Source organism: Ctenopharyngodon idella, chromosome 19 (genome assembly GCF_019924925.1).
Source record: "Ctenopharyngodon idella isolate HZGC_01 chromosome 19, HZGC01, whole genome shotgun sequence".
Taxonomy (NCBI): Eukaryota; Metazoa; Chordata; class Actinopteri; order Cypriniformes; family Xenocyprididae; genus Ctenopharyngodon; species Ctenopharyngodon idella.
In genome coordinates this window covers 16,340,784-16,361,114 of record NC_067238.1, presented here as the reverse complement: position 1 = coordinate 16,361,114, position 20,331 = coordinate 16,340,784, and the positions used below count along the sequence as shown (strand labels likewise).

Genomic DNA, 20,331 nt, shown 5'->3' with positions numbered 1-20,331 from the left:
CCAGTTATCAGGTTCACTCGGCCCCTCATTATACCAGAACCTTTAACACGCAAACAATCTGTGTATAGACACATTTTTCATGTTTGCAATAATGTTGTAGTTTAGGTTATAGCCATTTTTTGTTGGTTCTCCACTTGTCATAAATTCACAATTGTCATTTAAACATTGATTATCATTTGAGTAGAATTATGATTTCACACAGAGTTCTTACTGCACTCCAGTTTCATTGAGAGTTTGGTTATTCACCCAAACCCAGTGTCCTTCAGTGACCATGATCATTGTGACCAATCCAGTGCGACACTTTCATTTTAGAGATCAGAAAATCCTAAAGAAGAAAATTTGTTTAGGTTATGTTACACTCATTACATATGTGTTATCTCATTACATACAATTCAGATGCCAAACTCAAGCCGGAAATGCTTCATATACAACATGGGTTAACAATTTCCTGCAACAGTGAAGATTGAAACCAGTGCAGGAAACAGTATGTGGTTTTGGCTAGGATGTGTTTAGCTTCTTCCTCTTGAGGTTCAGCCACTAACACTGCAAAAATGTCCCTGTTAAATTACTGTAAACATTAAACTACTGGCAGCTAGATTTGCCATCATAAAGTTCTAATTTTACAGTACTGTAATCAGCAACAACAATTTGTTACAGTAAAAACATTACAGTACTGTGCTGTAAAAAAAAAAAAAACTTTACAGTATAATACTATCAGGTGTTTGTTCCCCTTTCAGAGTTCACCCCATAAGTGCCTAAAATGTAATAACAGAGAAATATAAGATAATTGCACTTAAGACAAACAACCCCCACTGCATTAACCTCATAAATCTTCTAAGTTGTTGCCGTTATGGTAGAATCTGAATCATCTTTATTTCAACTTCGATTTGAGGCATTAGGAGACCTTCGTATCTTTGAGGTATGTAGACAGCATTATATTACTTTGTCAGCAGTGTTTAGCAGACAGATTTTTAGGACTATGGTCTGGAAACTGAAAAATACCTGTTACAATGATTTGACTGCAGCATGCAACTTAATAGACACACAAACTATCATTGCACCAGCATTGTGTAGAGTTAAATGCAGTGACATTGTCAATCTGTAATGTCCCATCCCTTAACATAGATGTGCTTTGGGGTGCTTCTGTGTTTGAGAGAAATAAAGAAAGAGAGAGGTGAGGTAGGGTCTGGATAAGATACTTCAGGTAAACATTTAATGTTCTGTTGAAAATTTTGCGCCTCAAAGTCTTAGGCCCCGTTTACACTAGTGCGTTTTCGTTTAAAAACGCATACGTTTTACTATGGTTACGCCTGTCGTTTACACTACGTCGGCGTTTTCGAACATCAAAAACAGAGACTTTCGAAAACGCTGCAGACTGTTTTAGTATGCCGGGGTTGCGTTTCAGTATAACAGGGAGACATGACCTCAAAAAATACATACTTTACAGAAACAATCACCAATCAAAGGGTTGCTATGTATACATACAATTTTATGTGTGCAGTTTTACAGTTTTTCTCAGTCGCTTTGGTGCATTTGACAACTGAAATTCTCAAGACTACTTGTTCAACCTCCACATCATCTAGTCTTGCGTAGGCTACATCATAAAAGCAATTTCTCATTCTCTTGAAAAAAGCTGAAAATGCTTTAGTACACTGATGCAATTGATTATGTAAGTGTCTGTTGTTTCCTAATTTATCAATTGCTTATGTCATGATGATCAAAATATATGATATGGTTCCCTGTTGAATAGTCTTACCCCTCAAAACACCTAGGCATTCGTTCCTTGCATGAGTCATTAACTGCAAAATGGTTGAACTAGTTGCCATAAACTGTCAAGCATATTTTCTATAGACCCTTTTACTGTTTGTACACAATGATGACGTAGCAACGTATGCGCGCGGATTTTGGCAACGAAACTATGGCGAGAATCAGCAGCGTGTCAAGCTACGCGAGCGGATTAAGCAACACAGACAGAGAAAGTTATTTTAAAATTTGACTTTATCAAATGGTATCCGGCTACCAGATCCGTGTACTATAGTGGAGTGGATAGAAGACGTTAGCAGATGGCCAAATATACAGTGGCCAAAATATATTTAGTTGAGAAACCGAGCGTGTACACCCGAGAGAAATTGCGAGCATATAAATCACTGGATGCTTATGAATACGTTAGAACCACTGGGGAACAACACCACTTCCGTTGCCAAAATGCGCGCGCGACTATTTGATCACGTGGGCTGTAAAAGGGTCTATACATTTCTATTAGACTTTTTTTTTTTTTTTTTTTTTTTTTTTTGTAAATGTGTCATGAATTGAAGAATTGCAGAGGTGAATTTTGAGTTTCACAAATGAAGGGAAATGTAAAGGGCTAGATCAAAACACGATAGACAGTCACTTTTTTAAATGAAAGATCAAAAGGATAAACAACAGATTTTATTTCCACAGCCTTGAGTTTTCAGATCTCTTGAATGAATGATACAATGACACATCAAATACATTTTATGAGACACTTGTCGCCACCTAGCGGAATAACATCATATCATTATTTCATGTAACATGTTCCTACATGTTCTTATGTGTTGTTAACGCGTTCCTATGGCGACCGGTCGGAAGTGCGAGTAACCGATCGTCTTCCCAAAGTGTTGTTTATGTGTGAAGACACGTTGTAACACGTTTGTGTTTTTCTTACCTTAATTTAACTCATGATTCGATTGTATCCTAGTCCACCTTTGATTATCCACATTGAAAGTATGCAGTGCATCATTAAAGTTAAATAAAGCAGCAGATTCTATTATTAACAAACCGGCCATGCTTGAACGGCTAATTTGGAAAAGCATGAGATATTCCACAAACATTTTCTCCATCTTCCATTAAAAGTTTCAGGAACAGACATCTAATTTCGGAATGTTTCAAATTTCGTAGAAATATGCTTTCCCAAAAGCAGCGAAATCTGCAACCTGCATAGCCTACCCTATCTGCTTTTTATAGGCTACGCCTAAATATAAAAATGAAATAAGCTATTGCTATGTTGCATAAAATATGCTGACCATTTATATCAGACATATAACCTACGACATAGCTTACTTTATATATATATATCCATATATAGGTACATTAAAAATGATTAATACCTATAACTTATAGATACAGATGAGAAAGTATGCATCGGTTTGGTTTATTGTCTTACACTGTAAAATATTAGTCACATTAGTAAACAACACATCACACAAATGACAAAAAAAAAAAAAAAAAAAATGGCAAACTTGGATTTAGGGATTAAAGAATTAAATAATTTAAGGGAAATACTACCTCGCACACACATTATCGGAATTCGTGTTCGGCTAAAAAGTAAAGTTTGATTCGATTGGCCAAAAACTTGTACAATTTTTTTCATTCTAATTTGTTACAGAGAAGTGAATTGATCATATTATTTAACTTATAGAAATAGAATATCTGCAAGATTCCTTAATGCTTATTATTGAGACTAACCCTATTTATAATTACATAAAACAATTATAAATTAATTATAAAATACTGCCTCTGCATGTATTTGAGTTCTCCAAGAGGAAAGAATGAGGATGGTGGCAAAAGCATCACAATCGAGATATATTTGCTCTGTCTTAAAACAGCATAAGTTGTCTATTACTTTACTATAGCCCTAATAGAGTGAGCTGTCGTGTTTCCTTGTGATTAGTGTTCTAGTGTGATTGTGTTTCCCTGTGATCTAGTTTTCACGTGTGTATTCATTAGCCATTTTGTTCACCTGGTGTTCATCAATGATTTCATTAGTTCCCTCATTTAGTTCTGGTATAAGTACTACCTGTTTTGTTCAGTTCTTTGTCCAGTTTCTTCTTGTTACGTGGATGTTGCCAGTGTTTCTGCCCAAATTCCTGTGGATTTTTGTATTGAAAGACTATTTCCTTGTACTCTTCATCTTCATGCACTCTATATACAGCCACCCCTGACACCTATTAAACATGAAATCTCAAAAGATCGGCATTTAGATTTTGCTGCAGCAGATCAGGACACCTTCTAAAATACTCATTCAGGGGTATAGTGCATTCCGACACTTTTTTTGCAATCATTATATACTGTAAAAAATAAATAAAAATAAAAATCACCAAAGTATAGTAGGCTGTTTCGTTGTCAAATTTGCCTTTGACATCACAGTTTGGTACTGTCTGTTTCTACAAGACTTTTTCCTGTTTTCATCCCTTCAGATGCCTTATCCAATCAAACCAATATGCAAAATGACATTACTAAATTACATTTAGTCATTTATTACACTCTTTTATTATTAAAGCGACTTACAAAAGTTTGAACATCATAAGTAATTTATCATGGAGGGGCATTCAATAAAGCTGTAGAGGATGCTGCATTACTGACCTCTTGTGGAGAAAAGAGAAGTGACAGAAATACAAAGTGACAGAACAGGCAAAAGTTGCATGTTGTAAAAATGCAAAATTATCAGATTATCAGTGATTAAATTCTGTTCTGTTTCTCATACAAACCTATAAAACAGCTTCACAAGACTTAAAATAGTTGTAGCTCACATTACATTTACATTATTCATTTAGCTATAGCACACCGGTCTTATAGTTATTGAAGTGACTTGTTGCTGTTATTTTAGACACAAAACAAATCTTGTCCAACCACAAGGCTGTCATCTGCTCAACACAGCAGTTTCATAAGCATCAATCTGACTGTAAGATGAGTGATGTGTGAGGAATCAAACCAAAAAATATTTTGTATTAACAGGTGTAGTCTGCTTTAGAGCTTATAATGTAGATTAAAATGTAAAGTTAGTCAGGACATTATAATGGAGCTTTCAGTTCAGTTCACTGGAGGAAAAATCGAGCATTTTTAACCTGACACGGGTAAGCAAAGCCAAAAGAGTGCATATGTAAAATCAAAATAGACCTCATTAATTAGTTCCACTGATGTAGGTATATTAATATTTCTTTTCACAGATAAATTTCTTCTTTTTTTTACAAGAAGCATCAAACCAAGATTGAAAGTTGCCATTCTCATCTCCCAGACTAGCACAGTTCTCTCCAGACGGATCCTGTACTCTCCAGTTATCAGGTTCACTCGGCCCCCCATTGAACCAGAACCTTTAACACACAAACAAGCAAATTTGTAAAGTAAAGAACACATTTTTCAAACATTAAAAAAAAAAAAAAAAAAAAAAAAAGTAAAGAACCCATTTTAAACGTATTTATTTATAGCTAAATCATTTTAGCTTTAGTTTTGGTGATTTTTGGATGATCAAGTTTTTTTTATGCACTTTTTGTTGGTCCTCAGCCTGTCATAAGTTCAAATTGTGTCATTTGTCATTAAATGTCACTGATTTACATTATGAGTATATGATAAAACAATCACACATGCAGAGTTCTTACTGTACTCCAGTTTCATTGAGAGTTTGGTTATTCACCCAAACCCAGTGTCCTTCAGTGTCCAGATCATTGAGGCCAATCCAGTGCATCACATTAATTTTGGAGAACAGAAAATCCTAAAGAAGAAAATGATAGCGTCACACAAATAGTAAATTTAAGGCCGATTCACACCAAGAATTATAACTATAATGATAATTATATTAGTGTCCACTGTGAGACGGTTCAGATTTCTCACATTTCGGTTTGTATCACGGTTTAGGGTCACGGTTTCGGTACAGTTCGGTATGTGCTATGTTCAGTAAAAAAATAGGACAATTGTCAAATAAGGATAAAGAAAATAAAAACAAATAATCTAACTACAAGAAACAGCACAAATAAATACATGAGAGCTAAGATACAAATAAAATAAACAATGCTTTTTCAGGTATCTAACAGCTTTCAGGTACAGAAATTGAATAAAGTAATCAAATATAATATAATATATTAATCCAACAATAAATGGTTCAAATTAAAAAGGGATTTACTAAAAACAACATAAAACACTCAATAAATACATTATTTAAAAATACATTTATGAATTCATAAATAAATAGTGGAATTTCAAATTGTATTTGAAAATACAATTTAAAAAGAGAAATAATTAATTGGATTCAGAAACTGAATTACAAATACAGGTTTTAATCATCCATTAAAAAGGGCAATTCAATTAACCATTTGCATTTGCCCGCTGTTTTTCCTTTTTCTATTAGCTATTAGATTTGCTTAACTATTTAGCTTCTCTTTTTAGCCTCTCTGTTTAGCTATTCAGTGACACTTTGGGCCTTGCACGCTGGGGAAACGAGGTAAACGTGGGATGGGCGTAACAAGCTCTCTGATTGACGTATGTCATTGATGTGGAAAGGAGAAGGTGATTGATAGAGAACCTAAAATGGAAGAAACAATTTCCCACACACGGGATAACACAATAAATGCCTTGGATTGTTCGGTTCTTCAACTCTCATCCTGGACTTGCTGCCATAGCAACAGGTCCGTAAGCTTAAACCTGCTCGTGAGCAGGCTTATTCATGTAAACAGGATAAAATTGCGTCTTTTTAAGTGGAATTGATACTTAAAATCTGTCCCAGCCACTGCTAATTTATTTCAAGAGTACTCTACTTATCCAGGGACAATAATTTAAAATGATAATAATTTACTAATTAATTTGAAAATAATATTATAAATGTTGTATCGTCTATAATACTATAGGCACAGCCAGTTTTACTCATTGAAAGATTTATTTGTGATGGAACAATTGCTTTACAATTGTACTGGAGTCTTACACACATGGGGTGAAGTCAGCTAAAATGGGCTATTTGGTAAAATGGGCCAAATAAGGTTGTAGCGCCATATCTCTTTAAATTTTTACAGCCAATCACAATAACTGATCTTGTATTGTTGCTTCAACACTTGTTGACATGTAACAATAGTTTTGATTGGTCTGAGTTTTTTAAGGCGGGCAGGGCAGAGTGTTACATGAAGCTTGTCAGAGAAATTGTAAGGAAAGTGAGCCTGACATAGTAAATTTCATTCATCACTAATAAGGGTACTAAAGCAATTATAAGTAAGCTTACTAACAAAGCAAATGTTTATGAACAATGTTTTGACATGCTCTTTCAAATAAAAAAGTTTAATTTAAAAAAGAAACTTTTGTGAAAAAGGTCATTTTAGTTAGAAATGGCTGGTTAAGCTAAAATGGGCCACAATTTTCAGCTAAAATGGACTGCACACACACACACACACACACACACACACACACACACACACACACACACACACACACACACACACACACACTTTTACATAGAAATTGAGGGTGAAAATAGGTTTATAGGCCTAGGTGTATCCAGATAAAATCTTAACAGGCTTTTTAAAAAAAAAAAAAAAAATTCATTGCAGACAAGCAAAGGAAGGAAACATAGAGATAAGAAGAGAGAAGAGAAGGGAAAGAAAGGAAGATGTCAGTACAGTACAATGTTAAGACCTACAGCTACAGGAAATGTTAAAGTGATTTTTTTTTTTTTTTTTTTGGTCAAAGATGTTCTAATCTTTAACAAAACGTTTGACAGATATTTGACAAGCGTACACACATACATACACACAAAAGACACCAGTGCACAGAAACACACACCTGTACAACATGATCAGTTCATTTTTAATTGCATTTTTTAATGAAATATTCGTTCAACTTTCTATTTAATTAAATAAATTTATAGCGTTGTTGCTATGGCACACTAAAGACAATAGTGTCAATTTACTGTTAAAGATAAAATGATTTCAGCCAAAATTATCTGTGTTGATCTCATTTTTTTTTTTTTTTTATATTGGCCCATTTTACCTGAATGTTGTGCCGTGGCTCAAGAAGGGACCTGCTGATACTCTAACTCTCATAATTTTAAAACAATTATACTTTTTCACATAAAATATATATATATATATATATATATTTAAGAGACCCATGCTAATTTGTAAAAATATCATTAGATCTCATGCATAGCTTATTTGATGGTATTATAAGTCATTTACCAAAACGTGGCCCATTTTAGCTGACTTCACCCTGCTTGTACAGTTATTCTGAGTCGTGCATTAATTTGAATGGTGACGCTATTATGGGAGTGGCTTGATGCAGCGCAGGAGATGCAGATAACTTGATCTTTAATTAATGCTGTTACGTAACAAATCTGCTTCAAAGATAAAATTAAATAAATTGTGAATTACAACATTGAAATAAAAATGTACGACTGTACAAATGCTTGTGAATCTAAATAATTGGGAATCATGTAAAAAACAAACAAAAAAAAAAAAAACACTGCACATTTCATTTATCTATTATAACATTTATGTCGTAATGTCATGTTCGCTTGGCTGTTTCATTATAAAGGTCCAGAAATTCATCAGGTGTCTTTTCTAATTATATGATGTCATTACCTTGCTGTTTTGCCGCCAGCGAATCGCTGTATTGCTGATCGCGGTTTTGAGTATCGATACATCTGCCCTTTTCAAGGAACACGAGAACGCGCAGTAATCTCAGACAACTTAATCCTGATATTTTAATCCATTCCACAAATTCGTTTGAAAAACCAAATTAGCCAGAGTTCAGTTATCACGATTATAAGATCTAGTATCTGTCAGATCATCTCAGATGTATTTAGCGAGGTACGAAGAACGGACCCCTGTTGTATAAAATGAGTAGGCTATCGCATTTGCATTCGTTATATTTGTGACAAAAACAGCACTCGTATAATATTGCACTCCGTTACTCGTGTGATATTGCTTAACTCATATGATCTAAATATGAGACAAAAACTCAAACATGGGCATTTTTGCCCCAATATCTTGCATTTTGACTGCATTCTATAGGCTTCATCATGCAGTGAGTTGTTGCCCTGCATCATATTTGTCATCAATCATCTGTATGAAATGTCAGATAACCTGCATAGGTCTGGGGCGGGGCAAGTGCGTTAAAATTTTTAACGCGTTAATTTTTACCGTAACTAATTATTCTATTTAGCCCCCATATATATATATATATATATATATATATATATATATATAGTCAAGTTGGGGTTGCAGTATTCAATCGCACGACAAAGGAGATATATCTTCAGGAATTTTTTATAGAGTAATCCGAACAAGGAACAGGGGAAATAACCAGGAAAATAAATTACAACACACCAAGTAATGTTAAACAAAGCTAGACCAAGACTGGACTGAAAAACAGGGGAGCTAACGAGGATAATAAATCAGACACAGCTGGGACAAATGAACTCAATGAGGGTAACCATAGAAACAAAAGGAGTTGTGGGAAACTAAACAAAGGAGCTGATCAAAATATAAACAAAGTCCAAACACAAACTGCACTGTGACTCACACACACACACACTGATGATCACCCTGTCGGGATTTATTTGTGCAATAACAGTATCCCTGCTCGGCTCTCTGAAATATTTTATTCTGATTGGTCATTCACAACATTCCTCTGTCTGATATTTCCTGATAATGGCTGTCGTCAATTGCAACAAAGTATAACAGACCGCTCTCTTAGTCTCAACTCTCACATAGCTGTCTAGGGATAATGTACACTGAGCCGGTTCTTATCACAAAATAAACTCCCTCTGGGTGATACAAGACTCATTCTTTATCACCCTGTTTATTTTAAGATAACAACCGGCTGATGTACATCATCCTTTACATGTTATTATTAATAAGGCTGATGAGCAGATCCTGACTAGCTCACTGACATGGCTGAATTTGTCATCTCATTCAAGTGTGCATACTTTTAAATTAATTTATCATGTATTTAAATGTAAGTAAGTTATTCTACTACTATTCAGTAAAACATTTTAAAATAATTTCCTAATTATTTTAAAATAATTACCTACTGCACCTTGAGAAATAAAAAAAATATTCAAACCACCAAATTTTTTCATTATGCTTCTACATCTACTATCAGTTATTTAATAATTGATCTGACTTGCCTGTTCTGATCGGCTGGTTATGGTGACCAGATCGGCTCCTTTAGAAACACAGACATCTCGACTGCTCCACCAGTTCAGTTGATCACAACTGAATAAATACAGCTTTCCATGATAAGATATCCAGCCATCCACAGAGAGATTACAAGACTGAGCTGTGAGTAATGAATAAAGTGTGATTAAACCTTCCATTATTTAGATCATAAACTTAATCAAACTGGTTCCATGAGCAAAAATATTCACACTTTGTCACACTAAGCTTGTAAACTGACACTTACCATCATTAAAGGACAGCTGTTCTCTGAGTTTGTTGTATCTGGCTGTAAGATCATCAAACTCTTTCTTCAGGGCTGATGGAAAGACAATTAAAACATAAAAGAGAAACAAGAAGCCATTTAGAATTATGAACTCAAAAAACAAATTTTAAAGGCCAAATGATTTTAAGTTCTTTTAGCTCTTTCATTTTCGTTTCAAGAAAATTGGGAAAACAAACAGACATTTTCAGTTCTGTTAATGAAACGTCATAAACATGTACTTTACTATTTATGAAACATAGCTTTCTCACCTGTGCTGATGATTTCTTGAGTTTCCAGTTGCTTTGAAACCATGATGTGCTGCTCATTCAGTGATTCGAAATCGGCAAGATTATGATTATCTGATTAAGACAAAACAATAGCAGCAGCAGCGGGGTCAAACAGTTTTGGACAAGAAAGTCAGAAAGTCTACCACGCTAAACTATAAACTACTCTACAGAAACATATTTGAAAGCTATCCTTCAGAAAACAGGAGTTCAAGATAATATTGGAGGAAATGTCGTCTCTTTATAAATTGACTTGATGCTACAAATGTAAACGTTTCATTGATAATCTAAGTTTGGAAATACTAGTGGTAAAAAGCAGCAAGTGATAAGTATAAGCTTATATTTTAATCTTTGGTTCTGTAAATGAATTGTTGCACCAAGAGTCTTAAAGTATTTTCAGTTGGCTCTACATATGAAACAACATAAATTATATAAATGATATAATATGAGAGGCAAGATCAGTGACAATTCAGGATGGAAATGTATAAGCAGACCAATCACAATTCAATATGCGATTTAGTACAATTAAAGGTGCAATATGTAAGAATTTTGCAGTAAAATATCCAAAAACCACTAGGCCAGTGTTATATATTTTGTTCACTTGAGTACTTACAATATCCCTAATGTTTCCAACTATTTGTAAATCTTGAGAAAATTGCAATTTTAACCACGGTTCCGGGACGTGTGAGGAGTCGCCTGTCAATTGTGTCATACCCACGTTACCCTCGGTTTCCGGTTTAATTTTCTAGAAACCATGAAAACACCAAAGATGCTTTAATATTTACATTTTTTAATAGACAAGGGAGCAACTGTTTTGATATATTTATAGACAGAAAACTAATTATTGTTATATAGCTCAACACGTTTAGTCTTATTATTTAAATCTAATTTTCTTGATTTTTTGCGAGTACCATGCTTTACCTTGCCTCAGAGAAAAACACTATTTTGCGCAGTAGCTAACATAGCATAATCAGATGCAGCTTTATTTTTAGTAACAGTAATACAGCATTTTCTCCATCATACAATACGTTTTAAAATTAATTCCATGCCATTTATTAACACAAGTCATCCAGCATTTAATATGATATTCTAAAATCGATCTATCTTATGCAGTGTGCAACAAATGTCTCACAGCAGCCACAGAGCGAACGCACAGAGTAACGTTATAACATCATTTTCAACACACTCAAATGTATCTAATATGATAAACAGAGCTGTGTTACCTCATACTCATGACCGGAAAAGTCGAAGCAGCGCCGGCGACTGTGGCATTATAAAAGTTCCGCTGCTCGCGAGGCGTGTGTTGTGCATTCGCTCCAGCGGCCTCGTTCAACCTTCGGGTCCAGCGCTCAGCCTCGGGATCCGGAAGCCCGCTCTGCGGCTTCTTCTGCCCCAGGCAAGCTGTTGATGTTGAGTCCGTCTGCCTCCGAGGAGGTAGATGTTCTCAGCATTGACTGTGAGATGAGTGATTTGGGTGACTCGCCAGCCCATTCACCACAGTATGAGGAGCTTGTGGAGGTTGTTGTTCATGCCATGGCGAAATTAAGGAGGAGCGCAGAAAAAGTACATTCGATGAGCAATTTAAATAGCTCCGCAACCTCCACGTTGGGGCTTACCGAGGTGTTGAGATCCTGGAATAAGCCGTATTCCTCTAAGCTTTCAAACCCCACTTAGAGGCTCATCCCTCTCAAATCCAAGTCTCACGGGGCTGTAGCCAAGGAACAGCCCCGTCCATATACGCCGAACTCCTCGGATGGAGCAGTTCAGTCTCTGCTGGCGAAGGAGGCCATAGATATTATTCCTCCCCCAGAGAGAAACACCGGGTTCTACAGCTGGTATTTTATAGTTCCGAAAAAGGATGGAGGGTTGTGTCCCATTATAGATCTTCTTCAGCTCAACCGTTCTCAGAGGAGATTCAGGTTCTAAATGCTGATGTTACCTCTTATCGTGAGTCAAATCAAGTCCGAGGACTGGTTTGTCACGAAAGATCTGAAGGACGCTTACTTCCATATATCCATTCCTGTTCTATCCCATCCTATCAGTTCCTGAGGTTCACTTTCGGGGACGTACCAATATCGGGTTCTTCCGTTTGGCCTAGCACTCTCCCCACGCACGTTCACGAAATGCATGGATGCAGCTCTAGCACCCCTCAGGCTCCAAGGCATTCGGGTGCTCAACTATATAGACGACTGGCTGGTGTTAGCTCAGTCTCAAGAAATGGCGGCACAGCATCGAGATGATGTGCTCGACCACATGAAACGGGGCTGAGACTAAATGCAAAGAAGAGCAAAAACTCCCGTCCAGAAGACGACATATTTAGGAGTTGTATGGGACTCGATCACAATGCGGGCACAATTGTCTCCTGCACGCATCGAGTCAATTCTGGCGATGGTGTCCAGAATCAAGCTAGGCCAATCCATCACTGTGAAACAGTTTCAGAGACAATTAGGGCTCATGGCAGCAGCGTCCAACGTCATACCTTTTGGCCTCCTGTACATGAGACCCTTACAGTGGTGGCTCAGGACCAGAAGGTTTTCCCCAAGAGGCAACCCATTTTGCATGATCAAAGTTATGCGCAGATGCCTTTGTTCCTTGATTATATGGAAAAAACACTGGTTCCTGTCTCAAGGCCCTGTGCTACGAGTGTCATGTCATCGCAAGATAATTTCGACAGATCCCTCCAGCACAGGGTGGGGGGCATGGAAGGCCGCTCAACCCAGGGTCTGTGGAGTGAGAAACATCTCTCTTGGCACATAAATTGCCTAGAGATGTTAGCAGTTTGGCTAACACTGAGGCATTTTCTCCCAGACCTCAGAGGCCACCATGTCCTGGTAGGGCTGGGCGATATGGCAAAAAAATAAAATCTCAATTTTTTCAGAATGATTGACCGATTCACGATTTCGATTTTTTTTTTATTTTATTTTTTTTACTGTTTAACTAGTCAACTTAAAAAACTTAACTACAATATGATTTAAGTAACATTCTCTTTATTAACAATCTGGTTAAAAAAAAAGTTCCATGGCCATATCTGCCTTCCACGCACCTTTAGATGGTGCATCTCTGGGGAGACACCATCTTGTGACTCGTTTCCTCCGTGGAAGGCTCAGGTCAGGGTTCCTTCTTGGGACCTGACAGTCGTTCTAGACGTGTTATCCTTGGCACCCTTCGAGCCATTGGACACAGCTTCTGACAAGTGTATTACTCTTAAGATGGCGTTTTTATTATTAGCGATTACGTCCCTCAGGAGACCGGGTTATGTACGTAAGTGAGATGTAAGTAAGCCAATTTCAGCTTACATAAGATATCTGTGATGCTGCGGGTTGGTCTTCCCCTCACACACAGAATTGGACTAGTTGTACACGCCTTCAGGAGTGCTTACGCTGAAGGGATTCCCCATAGTGTCGTCATGGCAACACAGCGTCTAGTTCCCTTCTCAGGGAACCATGGTTAGATGCGTAACCTGAGACGTTTTCTTTCTCAACTGTTTACGTTCACATTTAACACAACTGGCTGTGCTTACGTGAATACTCGTCAAGACCAGCATTTTGACATTAATGTATGTGTATTTGACTGTAAGTGCAATAATCAGCGAAAAATAACTCAAATTAGGAATGAGACAATGACAGCATTATGTGCGCGCATGTTGGGTGTGAGCACAAAATCTTCAGGAATGAGTAAAATTACCACATTCAAAGTGGTTCAACCTTAATGTTTGAAGTGATGAGAATACATTTTGTGCGCCGAAACAAAATAAAATAAAACTTTATTCAACAAATTCGTCTCTCCTCTGATTGAAGGTTAAGGTTAAACCACTGTAGTCACGTTGACTATTTTAACAATGTTTTTACTACTTTTCTCGACCTTGAATGTGGTAATTTCGTTGCTTTCTATTGAGGATAAAAAAAATAAATAAAAAAAAAACTCTTTGATCAAAAATATTTTAATTTGTGTTCCGAAGATGAATGAATGTCTTACAGGTTTGGAACGACATGAGGGTGGATACTTAATGACAGAATTTTTTTTTTTGGGTGAACTAACCCTTTAACATAATTAACAAAGTTAACATGATCATTTTGTTTTGGGACTGCGTAAATAATTGGATCTGCAGATCCCAGCACGCTTTGCATGGGACTGCATCAGGAGAGTAAATGTAACAAAAAATTCTTATATTAAGACGCAAGTGAGTAAATCTGAACCTTAGTGCACTATTGCTGAATAGAAGAGAGAAAATCATACAAGTTCGGAACAACATGAGGATGAGTAAATGATTAAATGATGACAGAATTTTTATTTTGTGGGTGAATTATCCCTTTAAATGTATTCATTTAAGTTAATAAGTTTGTTCATCAAAACATTATTTGTTTAAATGATCTTGTTAATTTTGAGTTAATTGAACAATTTATTAATATCTATCTATCTACACCGGGGTCGGCATGGCACGCAGAGGGTGATCGTTGGCATGTGAGCACAGGCGAGAGATGTGTAGGCCTATTTCATTCAGAGAAAGTACCTCACCTGCATACAGATTTACATTTTGAGGTAATCATTCCTCATAGTAACACAGCTTGTTTTATTAAGTTAAGGAGAGTTAAGGAAGAGTTTAGTAAGTTAAGGAAAAAAAAAAAAAAAAGTGCACTAAAATACACTTTTCTTCAGTACACTTAAAGTAAATGTGGTATTTAGTATACTTTTTTTAAGTGTACTGAAGTAGAAATATACGTTTAATTAGTGTATTTATAGTGTATAACTTTTACAATTTTATTTAGCACAAAAAATAAGAATGTACTACAAATGTACTTGGAGATGTGCAAACTGCCACAAATGAAACTGAAAGTTCAGCGTCACATCCTGAAGATTAATACACTGTCGTCTTTATTAAAAGTAGTGACACTAAATGCTCTTACCAGTGCTGATGCCACTTTGTCTCCAATTGCAGTATATTATTTTGAAATTGACTGATGATAAATAAAATGAAGCTAATATCTTGCTTTCTTTGACATGAACTCCATTAAATTTGCACATAGCATGGGAATTGAAGATTAGATTTACATGCATTTTGCAGAGAAACATGTATGTTGACGTGTAACAAAATGGATAGCTGTCCGATCAGTTAAACGCCTGAATGACCTGGTGTAAATAAGCCTTTTGGAAATCTGTTCTTAAAACTCTAATTTAAACCTTAAAAAAAAAAAAAAAAAAATGATATACACTGATATACACTGTAAAAATTATTATTCAAAGTTGCATATAAAACAATAATTATTGGAGTACGTTTTACAAGAAAATACTATTTCTGGCTTTCTGCTTCGATATTTCAAATTTAATTCAATGCATAAAATAACGTTATTTATCAAAACAGAGTTATACTCACACAGTATACCCAGAATACAGAGGCCACCAAGAGCAAAAACCAGAGAAACAGCCAAAACAATCAGAAGAACTTTAGTCCGTTTAAGAGGACAGACTTTCCTCTCATTTTCTTGCTCTTCAGTGGAGTTGCCTGGAAATTTGATGAGAAAATGGCAAACTTCACACCAGTTCACACAGCACTGTTTTAAGCAAATATCTAAATATGTTTTTGACAGATCTACATATTTATAACTTACTGTAAAAAAGTTTACCCATAAATTTACAGTAAAATACTGGCAGCTGTGGTTCCAGCCATTTACCGTAATTCAACAGTACCATACTGTTGTTCATTTTACAGCTTTACTGTAATTTTACAGTACAGTACTGGCAGCTGTGGTTCCAGCCATTTACCGTAATTTTACCATTTTACATTGTACTTACAGCAATGGTTACAGGTATAATTCTACAATATAGAAAAATTAATACATTACATAATACATAACACATCTCTGGAATTTGTAGTTTATAATGCATACAGACATGTCAAACAATTTTTTACTAGATGGAGCGAAAATAAATAAAGAAGAAATAGATTATGGTGCATCATTTGCTATTTATTAAAACAAGCAAAAAATAGGCATTGACAAATTGGCTGAAACTGACCCAAACTGAATCTCAGCATAAATACAAACAATAAGTTAAGAAAAGGGAAAACAGCACTTGCTTTAACCAACACAAATTTTCATTTACCCTGATGCTATCCCAGATGTGTACAACTGCCTTTCTTCAGCAGAACAGAAATATTTTTAGAAAGAAATTTGAGATCTATAGATGCATACCATGAAAATGAAAGACTGCAATCATTTGGAAAGTCCAAATGTAATGAATGCACAACCTGATCAATTAATGTCTTATGTAGCAAAACAATAGGTTTATAAAAGAACTAATTAAGCTAAAAAAAAATAATTAAAAAAAACTCTTCCTGTCTGCACTCAATTCATTGCATAGCTGTGTAACAAATATGTTGGCGTGTTTAACTGAGAAGTAGAAACTGATGCTTTGATTGCAATAGAAGAATGAACATCAATCTGATGTATCAGAGCCCTAGAGAAGCACTAGTTTAAAGGTCAGAATGTTTTACTTATTGATTTGTTTCTTTAATCACAATGGTGGAAGCCATTTTCTTGCATTGTATGCATCCTACATAGCTTGAATTTCCTCCAGATTAAAAATATGCATTTGTGTTCTGATAAAGGAAGTCATATACACCTTGGATGGCATCAAGGTAAGTAAATAATGAGAATATTTATTTTTGAAACCATACTGCAAAATAACAATGAAAAAACAATGTCAAAGAGAAAAGTGTAAATTGTACAGTCCAATGAGAGAAACTAGTGTGTTCTCACGCCCAGATCTGAGAAGAAAACATTAAGAAAATGTTAGTGACTATATGTTGCACATGGCAAAAGATAGTTATCATTAACACTGCACACACTTTTAAATTAAACAGAAAATGAACTGTTCAGTTGATGAACGTAGGATATGACAAGACAGTTTAGCCATGTGTAAAAGAAAGTGATTGTGTGTGTGTGTGTTAGTCACAGAAGAGTGAATAATTAAGTGTTTGAGTGTGTGTCTGTAAGCTATGGGTGTATTCTGTATGCTACTGGAAACATGCATGTGAATTTGCATGAGTCTCATAAATGCACAGATGGTACTGCATGTGTTACATGTGTGCACAAAGTTTGCAAAACTACATGACTTTAATCTTACTAAATCAGAAGTACATGTAAATCAATTTAAGGGTTCATATAAAAGAAAATAAATAAATAATAAATAATACCACTTTTGCAATATTACCTCTTTATACTACAGATGTTCAAGGCAGGTCCAAGTAGTTCCAGGCATCTTGAGGATTTATTTGACCGCATTACAGTTCCATATCACTTCGCCAAATGATTTCAGCTATCTTAAAGGTCCTTAGAGCCTAAAATCACAAAAGAACCAAACCCCACAAAGAAATTGATCAAGCAAATACATATAACAAACAACAGGATAAAAATGACAAACTTTTTTTTTCTCACACATAGACGTAAACATACACTGAAACTCTATCAATAAAATAATTTAGCAATTAAAAAGCTCTGTGACATTTCTGTTGTGATGTAGTAACATAAGTTCTAAAATGACGATCTGAATCAGCAATGGAGGATTGGGATGAGATGTGTAAGAAATAATTATACACAAGATCGTTTTAAGGACAAAAACTTGACGACTTGAAATACAACATCTGAACAATGTCTTGAGGTGTGGTGACCGAGGAGGAATAATTGACAACGGGCCGTTGAATTGACCGTTCGCAAAGACCTGCTCCCCTTAGTTACCGATCATCTCTTCCTACTAGTTCATTTATAGGTGTTAAATGAACATGAATGAACATGAGAAGGAATGTTGTTTCAACCACGGAAAGATGTCAGTACACACCATTTTTCAAGTTCAAGTCCACCGACGTTAATCTACTAACTCCCCTGACTGCTTTGTCGGACAAAATGGCGTTATGGCGTTATGATTGGTTAGATCGCCTGTCAATCAAACTCCCGGTGAAGGGTCAATTGCACTTCGTTGTCAATTGTTCTTAAACCTAGCGTTAAAATCGGAGTTTGGTGAACACGGACTAGTGAAATGCCTCACCCGTTGATAACTGTCTGTCTGTCTTTCTACAACACGCGATTCACGCCAAGTAGTACAGTCAGAAATATCTCATGAAAGAGGTGATTTTACAAGTTGAGTGAAACAACATAATAAAATAACGACAAAGAAATAAACTTACCTTGAACAGTTTCCTTCTTTAGTAGATGCAGACGGTAAGAGTTTTTAAGAAATTCCGTTTGTTGACCGCAAAGTTTTCTGCAGGACTGAAAGATGGCTCGCATTGAAGATGCTCCACCCCCATGTGCTGCTTTTTACAGTGCAAGACCATTTTTCTCAGGAACAAACCTGTTTACTGTTAAATGCTGTAAATTTACTGCAAGTGCTTAATTTACCCACCATTAGCTGTAAATTTACATAATTTACCACAGCATGGCTGTAATCTTACAGCAATTTTTACAGCATTCCATGTGAACTTTCCATTTTCTGAACTGATGCTCTACTGTTTTTATTTAAATGACAGTGTTGACAGCATTCGATTACCCATGACTGCATAAATGGATAAAGTAGCATGAATGCAATGTAGGACACATTGGAAGTGGTTGTCGAATGTGTAATTGTTGAAAGAACATTTTAGAGTTTTGAAAAAACATTTTAGAGTTACTGCAGTGCTAGAAATAGAAATATAATGCATACTGATAACATCCCAACCTCACCTTTGTATTGAGAGCATTTTTTACCTGAAGCAACTGTTGAAAGTATGAAACTAGAAATTTGATAGTCTGAATCCATTTCATGAGCCTGACAGGAGACGTGTCCGCTGAGACTTTTGTGCTGCTTAAATTTCTTGAGAACAAGGAAGTCACATAAAATGTTGCTCTTATTAATACAGACAGGAAATAATGATTCATAGATCTGAATAACAAATCTAGCAACTGTTTGAATATGTGATAGCCTATATAAAGATGTATGATTATATGTCTGTATTCTCCAAGAGAGAAGAATGAGATTGTCTACTATTGCTTTTTTCAGAACAATATTCTCATTTGAAAACATTTGAGTAGTTGTGCATTTTGACTTTATTTTATTTAACAAAAGTTATATTAATAGCTAAAATATATCATAGTGTACTAGATGTTTGAGCAATACCAATTTGTTTTGGAGGCTTTTAAATGTGTGGAATTCTGACCTTGAGTCACAGCTCAGAATAGTAACTAAAGGGTTTGATACTGTCTGTGTTCTTGCTGTGCCATCAGCCAATTTTGTGAACTAACACTTATACATCAAACTAACTTATTCCCAACCAGGTTGTTCTTAAGAATGTTCCAGGCCAGTGGTTTTCAATCCTGGTCCTGCATGGAGACCCACCGCTCTGCACATTTTGTATGTTTCTCTTATTAAACACACCTGATTCAGATCATCGGCTCAATAGGAAAGAGCTCCATAAACTGAACTGAATTTGACAGAAAAGAGTGGCATACAAAATGCTGTGTGTTCCCAGGACCAGGATTGAAAACCACTGATCTAAGGGAAACTATGAACTTGTGACTTAAAATCTTAGGACTGTCAAAATATTAAAATAATTTAAAATAATTCAGCAGATTTTTATGAAACAAATTAGAAAACCAAACAAGTAGTTCTTTGTAACATAATATAACATAATGATATATAAAACTGACAGATATATTCCTGCAGCATTGCTCTTCACTCGTATGTTTCCATAAGACTTTTTCCTCACTAAATGCAGTAATAAAATAGCATAACATTTAGTCATTTTTTACTCTTCTATCATTAAAGCAACATACAAATGATGAACTTCACAAGCATTACTGATCATAGAGCTTTCAAT

The 20,331-nt window shown here is 35.6% G+C and overlaps 1 protein-coding gene and 1 long non-coding RNA gene across 3 annotated transcripts; both read right to left on the bottom strand.

Moving 5' to 3' along the window:
• Nucleotides 1-4,261: 4,261 nt before the first annotated feature.
• Nucleotides 4,262-19,360, bottom strand: LOC127501628 (CD209 antigen-like protein E). 2 transcript variants are annotated; one of them, XM_051873746.1, is made up of 7 exons: nt 19,223-19,360; nt 15,856-15,984; nt 10,470-10,559; nt 10,183-10,254; nt 9,908-10,059; nt 5,397-5,509; nt 4,262-5,111 (listed from the first exon to the last, which is right to left on the bottom strand). In XM_051873746.1, exons 1-7 carry the CDS (start codon nt 19,272-19,274, stop codon nt 4,949-4,951), a joined length of 771 nt encoding a protein of 256 aa, XP_051729706.1. In that variant the 5' UTR covers nt 19,275-19,360; the 3' UTR covers nt 4,262-4,948. The 2 variants fall into 2 exon arrangements, with proteins under 2 accessions (XP_051729706.1, XP_051729704.1); XM_051873744.1 differs by having other exon boundaries at nt 19,199-19,323.
• Nucleotides 15,995-19,184, bottom strand: LOC127501644 (uncharacterized). Its single transcript, XR_007926666.1, has 3 exons — nt 18,664-19,184; nt 17,694-17,820; nt 15,995-17,247 (listed from the first exon to the last, which is right to left on the bottom strand). It is a non-coding gene; the product is annotated as an uncharacterized LOC127501644 (long non-coding RNA).
• Nucleotides 19,361-20,331: the final 971 nt, after the last annotated feature.